Source organism: Brachycentrus maculatus, unplaced genomic scaffold, assembly GCF_059751285.1.
Source record: "Brachycentrus maculatus isolate JH-2025_06_01 unplaced genomic scaffold, ASM5975128v1 h1tg000498l, whole genome shotgun sequence".
Taxonomy (NCBI): domain Eukaryota; kingdom Metazoa; phylum Arthropoda; class Insecta; order Trichoptera; family Brachycentridae; genus Brachycentrus; species Brachycentrus maculatus.
In genome coordinates this window covers 297501-312387 of record NW_028281244.1, presented here as the reverse complement: position 1 = coordinate 312387, position 14887 = coordinate 297501, and the positions used below count along the sequence as shown (strand labels likewise).

General features: G+C 30.9%; 1 protein-coding gene across 1 annotated transcript in view; it reads left to right on the top strand.

Moving 5' to 3' along the window:
* Positions 1-1499: 1499 nt before the first annotated feature.
* LOC148301938 (phosphoserine phosphatase-like) overlaps positions 1500-14887 on the top strand; it is a 15066-nt gene continuing 1678 nt past the window's right edge. Inside the window, exons 1-5 of the mRNA XM_088272461.1 lie at positions 1500-1663; positions 1834-2037; positions 3132-3266; positions 9835-9980; positions 13694-13855. Coding sequence (XP_088128587.1) covers positions 1656-1663; positions 1834-2037; positions 3132-3266; positions 9835-9980; positions 13694-13855 — 655 coding nt within the window. The 5' untranslated portion in view covers positions 1500-1655. The remainder of the gene's footprint in view (positions 1664-1833; positions 2038-3131; positions 3267-9834; positions 9981-13693; positions 13856-14887) is intronic.

The window sequence follows — 14887 nt, the reverse complement described above, 5'->3', positions numbered from 1 at the left end:
CTTCTTTCTTTATTTATATATATATATATATATATATATATATATATATATATATATATATATATATATATATATATATATATATACATATATATATATATATATATATATATATATATATATATATATATATATATATATATATATATATATATATATATATATATATACATATATATATATATATATATATATATATATATATATATATATATATATATATATATATATATATATATATATATATATATATATATATATTTATATATATAAATATATATATATATATATATATATATATATATATATATATATATATATATATATATATATATATATATATATATATATATATATATATATATAAATATATATATATATATATTTATATATATAATATATATATATATATATATATATATATATATATATATATATATATATATATATATATATATATATATATATATATATATATATATATATGTGTGTGTGTGTATATATGGTACAGCATTCACTTTTATCTCGGGTACCCCATGAACTGTTACAAAAGAAGTACATTATAGCATGTTATTTTATAAAGCATTGATAAAATGCAGCAATTTATCTCTGATAATGTACGCAAGTTACTCATAATATTCCACTCAGATTCCAGCACGAATCGTATCATAATATTTTTCGCCGGATGACGTAGTTTTAGTTTGTCGATTTATTTTTTGTTCATTCTCCGTGTTTCTATCACACGCGAGTTGCATGATCATAACAAACTGTGCCTTACGTAATTTAAAGATTATTATTCAAATCAACATTCATCGAAAACAATATTTGTTCTGAAAGACTGAATTGACTCGCTGCAGTGCGAAAGAAATGGCTATATTCTGTTATTTCTCTTCGTACGAGACGTTCGGCGTCTGTTGTCTGGCAAATGCGAGCGAGCACATGGACGCGCGTCATCAAGGGTTTAAAAATATTTCTGTCCTTGTTCCTTTAATATAATGTAACGAAGAAAGAAAGAAACAAAGATATTGTACATTGACCGAATACGCAGCTTGAAACTCGAATAGAATTAAGAACGTTTACAATTTAGTTGGAAAATAGTTCTTAAAACACATGTTCATAAAGGCTTATTTTAAAATTTTAATCGATATGGATACAGAGTTAAGACAAAAGAAAAAGGTTAAAAAGAGACGGATTAGCATTTGTATTGCGCCATCTCTTTCTAGAAAAGGATATGCATGAAAATCGTGAACGCGGGAAATACGTCATTATAGTACGTAGCTCACAGATACGCGTTTATTCGCCCACTGATCGGTTAATCGCGCTGAAAACCCTTGTTTTTCCATTATTTTGACACTTTGACCCGTATTTATAGTTATCCGCGATAAGACCCCCAGCAGACAGTGAGTTTTGTGCAAGTGAAATATGTTTACGATGTGTTTTAAAGTTTTTTATTCCGCGGCTACCTCGCACATAAAACGCGGGCTTTCGAGGTTCGTGATACATTTTATCCTCAGACACTCGTCCGGCAACATTCTCCAGCAATTATTATCGTCTGCTCGAGAACTTAAACGTCCTTTGTGCGCTTTGTCAGTAATTGACTTTCGCGAGTTATTTTATCTTTACAATCTTAACGAGATTCAAACGTCAAAACCACCATGAATTGGTACGTTTTTTTACCGTTATACAAGTTCATTAAGATACCGGTGTTTTTAAAGGCTTGAAATATAGAATTTAACGAATCGGAGCTATATTTAAAAAAAATCATAGTTTCATTTGCAAGAATCTTCAGTTCTGTTTTTGACGTTTTACGTAATTCAATTGTATTTTTTGTAGCCTAAAGCAAGCAAACCTCCAGTTCAACCCGTTGCAGACCTTGGGCTTTGTCTCCATCAGCGTTATGTCTTCAGAGTCGAATATTCGCGAGATTTGGAGACAAGCGGATGCCGTTTGTTTCGACGTGGATTCAACAGTTATAAAAGAAGAAGGCATCGATGAATTGGCTCAGTTTTGCGGAAAAGGAGAAGAAGTATCCAAATTGTAAGTATTTAATAGCCGTCTTTAAAATTTTATTTTACATTTCTTTTTTGAAATGAGAGTACATACATAGTTTACGTCAACTTGACATTGACACTATTCATAGATTTTTTATGCCATCTATTGGCGTTTCTATGAACATCAAAATCAGTGCCTTCTATATTATATAATATGGCCATGCCTTGAATTTGGTAACAAAAAAGCCGAATTTCTAAAAAAAATACCTGTTACAATGAAATGTTCTTAATTTTTTGCTTTGTTAGAATATTGACTACTTAAATAAATATTCTATCATTGACACTAGCAAAATTAAATCATACATCTGTGTTGCAATATCATCAAACGTTTGTTTATTGTAACAACTGTCCTTAGTAATTTGATAAAGTGGGTAGATATTAAATCTCTCCTGGCAAAATTTAAATTGGGTTAATTTACAAATAATTTCAATTTGATTTTGCAAAAATTTATTATTATCTTACCTTGAATATAAATTTTCACCGATAAATAATATTGTTTTAAATATCGAAGAGTAGATTTAGTTTATTTGTCATAAAAATAAAAATAAAAATGTTTATCTATGATGTTATGTTGTCTGTAACGAGTACCTCGGTAATGAGTTTTGCAATAGAAATGACTAAATATTTAAATGAACCCAAATATGCTCGAATTTGCAGAACTATGTAGTTAAAAAAGTAAAACATTTACCTTGAATTGAAAAGTCCATAAACCAAATATCCATATACCTTGCTTTTATCCATTTGAAATTATCATTTTTTTATAGTAAATTTCGGTTGCTGAGTATCCACGTACCGGAAAGGCGAACAAACGCAATCCAATCATTGCATTTAACGGAAACAAAAATCTGTAAAACTTTCATTTATAAACGTCTGTTTGACAGTTGACTTTTGTTAATTTGCTATTTATCGACATTTGTAAAAAAAGGGAATTCAAGATTCTAGCTGCAACCTACTTAGTTTACATAAAGTATTTCAATTCATATTTAAATTAGTGGAATAAAGATTTTAATTAATAAAAAAAAAAACAAGTGATGTTTCATCTCGGGCAAGTGCCTACAATAAATTGATTTAAATTTACAGGACCAAAGAAGCAATGAAAGGCGCCATGACATTCCAAGAAGCACTGAAAAAGAGATTGAGTATTATTAATCCGAGCTTAGATCAAATCAAAGATTTCACAAAACGCCATCCATCGACACTTACTCCCGGGATCAAGTGAGTAAATATTTGGCTATAAACATTAAAAGTGTATTCTTATAATCCTTACAATTTTCCTCACCATATAGTACGTAAGGCACTGCATTTGAAAAGTAGGGTGGTTTCTTGGTTCAGCAGAGGCTAAATGAGATGCAAACAGAAAAATCAAATGAGAGTGATTATGATATACTTAGTATGTTATATCCAGGGTTTTTTTTAAACAAAAAATGTCCCGGAACTCACTTCATGTCAAGCTTTTTACTAAAAAAATTGGTTCTTTTCAATACAATATTTTATCATTTTGATGAATTATATAAATAAAGATAGAAATTACGTAAGCTCAAACATTTTTTTAAAAATAATTCATTTATCCATGAAAAAAGGTGCCGTTGAACATTCATAAAAAAGAAATTATCTAAAAAAATGTGCTGAAAAGCCGTAGCGTCGCGTTACATGGAAAAAATGCCTGGTTATATCCATCCGGGTATGTTGATAGTTATGTTTCCAAATGTTAAAATAGTGCATTCATGGCAAAAATAACAAAAATGACTTATTTATAGATTTGGCATTTAATTGTAGGAACTCCATTTTAATTTAAATATTAAATGTTAAATCAGACACTGATTTTTTGAGTCTACTAAGTTGTATTTTATTGTTAAAAAAAACACATCAATTTTATTTTTTTCGCAATTGTTTCGCCTAGTTATGGCATTTTCTAACGAACGTTTGTTTAAAAAAAACATAAAAAAACAGACATTCTTTTGAAAATGACATAACAAGGCGAAACAACTGTTACAAATTGACTATGTGTTTTTTTAACAATAAAATACAACTTAGTAGACTCAAAAAATCTGTGTTTGATTTAATATTTAATACATTAAAAAAAATTAATTGATTAGTTAAAATCAAACCCAGGATATCATTTCCACCAATTAAATAAGTATCCGATTGACTACGGAAACGGAATCTTTAACACTTATTATCGGAGACCTCTACACTCCTATAATCTCCTAAGACTTAATAATGAAGCTGCTCCGTCTATCTTTTGGGTCATTGGAATAATGATAATTATGTGAGTCGAGGTGTATAGCTCAGACAGATAAAACCAGCGTCCATTTTATGTTTTGGCTACTATCAAATTATTATATAACATTCAATTCTAATGACCACTACTTTATGTACTGTCTATTTAAAAAATCTGTTCAGTGATTGAATTGGCAACTTTCACAGCGTTTTAAAGTGCTACAATATATCGTTGGCGATATTGCAATATGAGGTATCTCAAAAATAGCTTTTAATATCTTTTCACATAATTTTTACGTATTAAAAAAAATTACTCATGAAAAAATAATAAATTTAATGAATTACAACGGAATATTTTTGTGCACTATATAATCTGTGACATAGCAGTCGTTTTATTTTATTCACCGTACTCTGTACAGTGGTATATACCAATACATTCGCACTCGCTTTTGTGAGAGAAAAATGACCATCTCTTTTAGTTAGTTTAATTAGTTTATTTATTGATTTGGCGTTTAATTTTAGAACTCTTAATATAAATTTTAATTTATATGTTAAATTTTAAAATCAAACACTGATACTGTCTACTAAATTATATTTTATTATTAAAATTTTTTGACAGTTGTTTCGCCTTGTTATGGCATTTTCAAACTAAATGTTAGTTTAGTTTAATGTTAGACAATAGACAAGGCGAAACAATTGTCACGAAATTTATTTTTGTATGTTTTTAATAATAAAATACAATTTAGTAGACTCTAAAAACAAGTGTTTGATTTTAACATTTAATATATGGTTTAATTAGTCTCCGGGTGGAGCACAGAATATACGGAAGGCGAGGGATAATAATTGTGTTGTCAAATTACAATAACCTTTTTTATATTTTCAAAATTGAAAATTATAAGCAAACACATCATTTTTTTATACATTGGTAGCAACATCATGAGTACACTTCATAATTTTTATATATTTGAAACAGTATTTCACTTTTATGAAAATACTCTATTCAACAATCGATTCTTAAAACTTCTTATAAATTAAATATTTATTTCTAATATATGAACATTTTAAGGACGGGAAAGGTATTTCTACCTGTTAGGTCGATAAATTCTTGAGGACGGGAAGGGTATTTTTACCTTCTGCCCAGGCCTCATTCAAGTCAGAAAAGAAGGTTTAAAGAATTTAATGTTTTTATATGAATATTATGTACCAATCTCATTGTTAACGTCTTAACTATATGTACACAATTATAAGCGTAAAAAACACCCGTCCAAAATGTGTTAAAATATTTTTTTGAGATTTTTTTTAAATCTATAAATTATAAGGTTTTCTCAATTTTACTATTATTTGAGTTGTTGCCATGCAGAACTAGTTCAAAGACAAAAACAAATGAATAATACTTGGCATAGTTTATTTTTTAAAAGGGCAGACTTAAAATGTGTTATATAATAAATAATCAAGTATTCTTTATTAGTATTGACCTCCAGCGGGTCAAGTGATACTTCTTGACAACCAGTTCTTTGATTAATTTTGTGTCATGACAACTGTGAATAAAATAAAGCAGCTTGGACGTTGAACTGCCGACTTAATTCTATCGTCTCTCTTTTCCCAGACGACTCGTTTAATTTCCATAAATTCTTTATTTGTTCAATATTATAAAACTTAATTAGTCTGATGATAAATATTATCTAATAAAGTCTGTCTTTGTAGTGTAATAGTCACGCAGCAGTCTCAAATCCGACTCACGAGATGGTCATAGTAAATTTGTAATATATTTATTGATTTGGCATTTACTTTGTAGTATGCTGTAATTTATATTTTAAATATTAAAATGAATCACTGATTTTTAGGGTCTACTAAGTTGTATATTTTATTTTTAAAAAAAAAAACATAAAAATAAAATTTTGTGACAATTGTTTCGCTTTGTTAAGGCATTATCAAACTACTCTACAGTATTTAAAAAAAATATATATATATGCAACTTAGTAGACCCTAAAAATCAGTGCTTGATTTTAATATTTAAAATAAATGTATGGAGTAAACAGATAAGTCTGTTAATAAATTGAGTTAATATTATCTAATGCAATAATTTTATAATATTTTCCTAAGACTCCTAGGATGGTTAAAGTAAATGTGTGTTATTTTTTAAATGTAAATATTACCTTGGGTTGGTACCTGAAGCACAAGGTTGATCACTTTGCATTAGTGTGATTAGCAATCAAGTTAACAATGCATCAATGTGATGCATTGCCTAGTTGATTATTAGATACATATAAAGAAATTGTAAAAAATTATATTTGTAAAAAACCTATTTTTTTAGTATACAAGAGAATCTAAATTAGCTTTTTAGCTAAATCACAATGTTAGTGCTTGAAATATTTATATTATACATATTAACAATTTTATATTTGTATTAAAATTTATTTTCTTTTCTTAAAAGTATTTCTGCAAGTCTAATATAATAAGTCAAATGTGTCAATATTTTCTAAGAACATTGCAAGCAGGCGGGTTTGAAATCCGCTTTGTTAGGATAGCAACAGCACCATTACACTCGTAATTTGTATTCAAGATAACCCTTGTTTACTGTTTTATGTAGATATCATAGACTCAATCAAAACATGGTGTTTTATTATACATGTAATGAGGCAGAGTGAGTTGCTTAGCACGTGTGAACGGCCTTGGTATTAGCATATTGTTTGCCTGGCCCATTTGACAGACGTCACTGGCTTGTTAGCCACATGGCTGGCTATATCTGGGTGGAATATTCCGTCCGTTATTGTATGTCTTTAAATATATCAACCAGTGGTCGCCAACTTGCGGATTCGGCCCGGCATAGATTTTCATCCGCCCTCTGAAAATTCTCGATTTCTTAGTATAAATAATTGAAATAGAATTGGAAAAAAACTATTAAATTAACCATCACGTCGCTTCACCACAGAGGTAGAATGAGAGAGTAAAACGCCACATCAATCTGTATTTGCAAGCAATCTTTGGCTCTTTCACATTCATCCATCTCCTCGTACATACCTGCTGAAATTCCTGATTATTCCGACTCCTGATCTGACCACTTTCGAAATATTTGATTATGTCAAGTTTTCCTCAGTCTTCCTCTGCTTCTATTATTGTTATTACATTATTGGTAATACTATTTGGTTGGCCACATAATAAATTCTTTTACTATTCTTTCTTCACTCATTCGATTCACATGCCCAAACCATCTCAACACTCCTTTCTAAATTTTGAAATAATAATAAATATTTTTGTGCTACAAAATAAGCATGATAAATTAATTTTCATACGGGTGCCCAGGTTTTAAAAAAAAATGTTTTTTTTCTTTAAAAAAGTTGGTGACCACTGATATAAAGCATTCTGTGCATTGGCTACACTTTAAATTGATTTTAAATGGTAGATTCCTTTTAATAGTATTGTGTATATGATGTTTGCACAATTGATGCGCTCTACAGTCCAACAGTCTAACAGTCTACAGTCTAACAGTCTACAGTCTACAGTCTAACAGTCTAGTTATGAATAATCTGGGTTACAAACAAAACTCTGGATGAAAAATAGTCTTGTTTTGCGAGTAGAATTCACGAGTTAAAAACAGGGATTCACCTTCTTTGTTAACTTAAATCTTGACCGCGGAAGAACTGGAACAGCAAGAGATGGAAGCCAAACTGGCAGTTCATAATGGAGTGCTAATGCCAACGTTTTATATTTTCCACATTCCTCAACGCCTTCTTTCTATGTCCCTTATTTTCACATGAGTGGTCATAGCGTACTGTAACAGATATTCCTATATCATTAATATTTTATAAAAACTAACCATCACGCCGCTTCCCCGCAGGGGTAGGCAGAGAGAATCGAACGCCACACCACTCTGTCTTTGCAAACATTCTTTGCCTCTTCTACATTCATGCATCTCCTCATACATACCCGACGATTATTACGACTCCTGACCCGGCCGCTTTCAAGTATTTGACATACCTGATTGTGCCAAGTTTTCCTCGGTCGTCCTCTGCTTCTTTTTCCAACTACATTCGCCTCATAAATTTGTTTAACCGTTCTTTCTTCACTCATACGCTCCACATGTCCAAACCATCTCAACACACCTTTCTTAATTTTATCGATAATATTTTATTTAATTTTGATTTATGGCTAGTGCCTTTAACAAGATTAATTTGAATATGTACAATATCAATAAAGAATACACTAGTAAAAATCATCACCATCAGCGGGCAGCGTGAGAGACTAATATCCATTATAAATTATTAAATTTATCCATATCCATAAAGAAGAAAAGCTGAGAAAGTACAGACTTCAAGGTGGATAACAATATATTAAATAAATCTATACTTAATATATGATCAGTACTGTACTACAGGTGCCACTAACAAAATCATATAAGCCTTGTGTTGCCACGTCAGCAAAATAAAATACCCCACAAGTTTACTGGCCAATTTTCGTATAAGATATTTTCGGTGTCTAAAATAGTAAAAAAATCCTTGCATACATATCAAATGTATGTTAGTCACTACACATTCCGCAATTTAAATGTAATAATAACATATAATTATATTGTATACCATATAATACATTATCTACTTTCCACTGTAGCTATGCGAAATTATTTAAACCTGTTTTTATATGACTTTGTTTTTTAAAGTGTTGGTTAACTACAGGCAGGTTATCGTAACGGACATTTTATATAGCTGATAATAAAAATTATCATAACGGTATTTGTACACTATTCTTTTTCTCCTGCTCCTGATTCACACACAATAGTGCATAGAGCACTTTATTCAATCGATGCAGTGTTAAATTAATCGTTAATGAGTCCAGTGCTTTAGTGATAATTCAGTCCAGGGTAATATCAACTAAATTTGTGGTGTAAAAATTACCTTTATTTATTTTGACCTCTCGGGAATAAAATTCTTAATCTCAGGCATGGTAGTCAAATGCGCTTACCACTACATTATGAAGGTGGTATATTATAATAAGCGACTTTTTTTTTGCCATGCAGAATATCTTATTTTTGACTTTAAAAATAAATCTCATAAATATTTGTTTTTTTCTCATCCTGTATAACTCGGGAAAGAATACTCAATTTTAATGATTTTCATAACTGGTTCCAAAAAAGTTTTTGAAATATTTTTTTTTGCAAAATGATCAGAATAGAACCCGAGGCTTCCAGCATAATATCTAAACATGCTGACAATTATGCTATGGGGTTGGTCCATAGTACTACGGTTTTAATTGTTACTTTAAGTAATTTATATTATTTTTTGACATCTCATCAAAGATGAAGAAGAATATGAAAGTCTGCGCATTTACGGGGCTGACGACCGTCATAGGCTGGTTTAAGTGATCACTTTACACACGTGTAACAATCGCCAATTCTACCCATTATTGACAACCACACTACTCAAATTCTTCGAAGTTCTATATATATATGAACCAATTTAATAACATTGTTCTTGAATTATTAGAACTTCACTAGAGACATCTATTGGTGAGATGAAGTAAGGTATTTAAGTAATTTAGATTTACAATTTGGATTTTGCTATTGCAGAGACCTGGTGGAGGTTTTACACAGTCGAGGAGTTCCCGTGTACCTGGTCTCCGGCGGATTCCGCTGCCTCATCACTCCTGTCGCAGAACAAATCGGAGTTCCTTTAGAAAACGTCTTCGCTAACAGACTCAAATTCTATGTCAATGGTAAGTTCCTCATCTTTATAAACTCAAACATTTTTTTAAGGACCGTTTATACTCATTTTTTATCACAATATACATAGTTTAAGCTGATCCTCGGCAAGGAAAATTATTGTTGGGTAATATATCCAAAATTAAACACGGTTATTTCATTGAATTCTACTTTTATTTGCATATTGCAGTCGTACATGAGAAAGTAACCAACTGACAAAACGTATAATGTTCAGGAGGACCATTTAAGTCGCTTTTGCTTGACAACAAAATATACATCAATGCAGTTAGTCATTTTTAACAAGACAATATATTATACTTCCAAGTTTAAAATCGCTTTGGGATTTTTTCAGGGCAATATTAGCTAGTAAGATATCACGTTTTTGTAAATAAATGCACTTGGTCACTTTCTCCTGTATGACTACGATATATATGATAATATGTGACACGTTTCGTCTTATTAAAACATTATCAAACACTCGCACAGTGTTGATAATGTCTTAATAAGACAAACCGCGTCATATATTGTATTATCATATATATGTAAAAAAAAGTAGAATTCAATCCATTAACCGTGTTTAATTTTGGATATATTACCCAACTATTCAATATGGAAATCTGCCAACTGTCTGCAGTTACAATAAATATGGGAAAATATAGAAGATTTCAAAAAATTTGTGGAATTTTTAACAAAATAAACATAAAAAATCTGATATCACGCCATAACCTTTAGTCCATAAACAATTGTTTTAACCAGTTTTTACCGCATACGTAATTTTGTTTATAATATAAAACTAGTATGTGTAAATTTTTCCTTAGAAAAAATGATAACCAAAACCACGGAATCATTGTTGCCTCTTGTTATTCTGACCTATTCTGATTATATTATTTAGTAGTTATTTACTTGTATACTGTTGTTGTTTTCAAAGTTGATCAAATCATTATGACGCAAGTAAGTAGTAAATAATATTTGTCCCTGTATTCTTCCAAACAAATATGACAAATTTGTGTCAAAGTCCTTTGAAGCATTCCGTTTTTTAGGTCAAGATATTGTGATGATATTTGACCAATTAAAATATGTAAATTATTCCTGTAAAAAAGTGCGTGACTTATTCAACTAATACAATTCTTTTTCATTGCGATATCCTCTTATCCTCATACATACTGAGGGTCTCCCAAAATAAGAAAAAAATATTTAATACTAAATACAGGTCTCTTCTAAAAAGTGGTAAACAATTCTTTTTTACTCTCTTCTCTTTTATCTATTTTTTTGCATGGACTTTTTGTTTGGATGTTAAACATTAAAGAATTCATGAATATGGGTACTAATATGTTTTCTTTATTTGATATACCCTTTTAACATCCAATGGCTAATAATAATTTATTGAGTTAATTTTTTTTAAAGAAAATAAATACTACTGTTCTTATTATTTATACAAATATTTCAATATCATACTATTTTCATAGTGCTCCGTTATTCAAAATGGGAATCAAATTGTGTTAGAATGGATTTAAGCCTAGAAACTCTCACCCAGAGTCTGCGACATTAGCCACAGGACAACGGAATAGAATTTAAAAAAAAGATATTTTTTTTTAATGCCAAAAACACTTTAAAAAATAAAATAAAATATTTGTGTTTTTATTATTTACAAAAATAGTTCAATTTCATACTTTTTCTGTGAGTCTAAGCGGCTCATTATTAGAAATATGTATCAAATTGTGGTAGAGTGGATTCAAACCGAGAAACTCTGACTCAAGAGTCCGCGACACTAACCACTGGTCTACAACCCGACTCCCGACACTTCTATTCCTATTCCTTATGGATTTGAAGGGGTCAACAGACCTCTTACAAAAACGGCACTATCCAAATTCATCAAATCATCAAAAAACACCAGTGGAATAGCAGTACGCAATCATATATTTTTTTCTCATTAAGTTATGTATAAAATCACTTACGTAGGTGCAAATTTAATTTAAACAGTTTTTTTCTTTAATCACAGGCATGAAATTAAAATGAAATATGACGTACGGGGCGTTTGAACACGTGTTTATTTATTTGTGGTATTAGAATAATAATTTGCTCTGTAACCGGTTTCAACAGGATTGTCAGATTGTATCAGAGTCATTAATATTTGCTCTCAAATATTTACAATACCATTAGATGTGTGCTTGGTAACATAATTTCTATGCTCTATATAGCCTGTTTATACACATATGTACATTATGTATGGAAAACTTTTTTTCTTTGTCTTGTTTTTACAAGTTTAGCGGTTACCACGTTTGGCTACAATGTGAGGTTCGAATAGGAGTCAAAATAAATATTTTGTAATGAGTAATTTTTCTGCCTCCGTGGTGTAATGGTTAGCGTGTTAAGCTACCGTGCTGGAGGTCCCGGGTTCGATTCCCAGGGGGGGTGAAATAAATATTAGTGATTTTACACTGTAATATTTATTAAATATTATCCTGGATTGGACCCTGAAGCGCAGGAGTGATCACCTTGTCTCAACACGATTCAGTGCCCTATGTACCTTTGCAGGTGCGGATAAGAGTTAGAAAAAGAGAAGAAGATTTTTTACTCTTGTATTAATCCAATTGATTTTTCAAATTTCTAACAAAATCACGTATAATACATGAAAAAATGAAGCATTGTGTTTGTATAAATACCGTGTCACATTACGCTTGCATAAAACCTTCTTCAGTTCTTCAAACCCTTATCTGCACCCCATTAGTGCGTAGGGCACTGCATCATATAAGCCCAGTGTTATCTTGATAACACATGAAGGAAAGGTGATCAGCCCTCCGCTTTAGGTACCAGTCCAGGGTAATGTTGAATAATAAATATTAAAGTGAAAAAATCACTTATATTTATTTGACTCCCTCCCTGGGAATCGAATCCGAGACCTCCAGAATGGTAGCTGATCGTGCTGACCATTACACTACGGAGGCGGACAAAGATGTAGCATTGTAAAATCATGCACAGTCTAAAGTCGAAGGATTTGGTCGTATTGATATAATTACGTAAGTTACCTTATTATCATTCGGCAGATAACCTAACAACATAATTACGGCTCTCAAGTCAAACTGGATTCAGAAAAATACGTAACTGCCTATATCCGGTTAAGAGATTGCATGCTTTCGCTCTCTGCTGTAGTTATGATCATTTTTAATTTAATTTTTTGGCTCAAAGTGCAAAAGTTGTTATTCTACATACTTTCTACTACACGTATATACAAATAAAAAGTTGCATTTTTTCAACTATTCAAAAATTATAAATATTTAAATATAAAAAAAGTTCATCTTTGATATTTCAAAATGATTTTAGATTAACAAAATGCGAAACCATTCAATTCCAACAAAATAACACTTCAATAATTTGATGCCACACCACTCTGTCCTTGCAAACATTCTTCGCCTCTTCCACGTTCATGCATCTCCTCATAACGCGACTCCTAACCTGACCACTTACAAGTATTTGGCATACTTGATTGTGCCAAGTTTTTCTCGGTCTTCTTCTGCTTCTTTTTCCAATAACATTCACCTCATAAATTTGTTTTACCGTTCTTTCCTCACTTATTCGTTCTACATGTCCAAACCATCTCAACACACCTTTCTTAATTTTTTATTTTTTTTTATCGATAAAAAGTATATATGTACGTGTTTTATTAGATGTTTTAGTGGTTTTTAAAAATATATCAGTTCTATAGTTGGAGTTTTTCATTTGATTTCAGGGGAATACGCCGGTTTCGATGAGAACGAGCCGACATCCAGGAGCGGCGGAAAGGGAGTGGTCATCGGCAAGCTGAAGGAGCTCCATCACTACAAGAGGATAGTCATGATCGGAGACGGAGCTACAGACTTGGAGGCCAGTCCGCCTGCCGACGCATTCATTGGTAACATATTCATATACAATTATCTCCAAATCTTAGAATTCATCATAGTAATTTGTTATTTGTTATTATGTAAATGATGAAATAAATAAATATATTAATAAATTGATAAACCAGCATTGACTAAGAAATCAGCTAATGCCAGGTTGTAAGCCCTGAAATGCTCAGACTTCCATCCCCTTTTTGTACAAAAACAAAAAATGCTTTGTCTATTGCATAGTAAGTTTTGATACTCAGAATTATAAACTAGAATAAGCAGAATTTGAATTTGATTTACAAATATAATGTAAACAATATTTTGAGTATGTCCAAATACTTGTTCGCAAATCTGGATTATCGCCATTTGGGAGTTATTTTTTCATTATCTTTTTGACACCTCAACAAACATGAAGAAGAATATGGAAGTCTGGGCATTTACGGGGCTTACGATCGTCATAGGCTTGGTTAAGTGACCACTTTATACAAGTGCAGTAACATTCACCAATTCTACTCATGTTTGAAAACCAATTTTTTTTCAACTCTTATATATGTTGATCAAACTCGTAACACAGTACATATGAGTATACAACTGCCAATTTTGTTGGAATAGGGAAAGCTTTTATTGCCCTAAAAAAAAAGCCCTGCCTGAAAATGTGATAATTTTTTATTTATTTCACCGTTTATTTTATTTACAGCATTTTGAGTGTCCAAATACATGTTCACAAATCTGGATTATCTTATTATCAAAAATGTAGAAAATGACTCCCAAGCGGAGCTAATCCAGATTTGGACACACTTAAAATGTTATCTTATAACCCTTATCTGCACCCAAATGGTGCATAGGGCACTGCACAGGTGCAGTGTTATCTTGATCATTAAATACACGAAGGAAAGGTGATCAGTCTTCCGCTTCAGGCACCAGTCCAGGGTCATATTAAACGAGTGTTAAACTGAAAAATCAGTAATATTTATTTTCACCCTCTTGGGAATCGAACATGGGACCTCCAGCATGGTAGCCTAGCGCGGCAGCCACTACACTATGGAGGCGGACAAAAT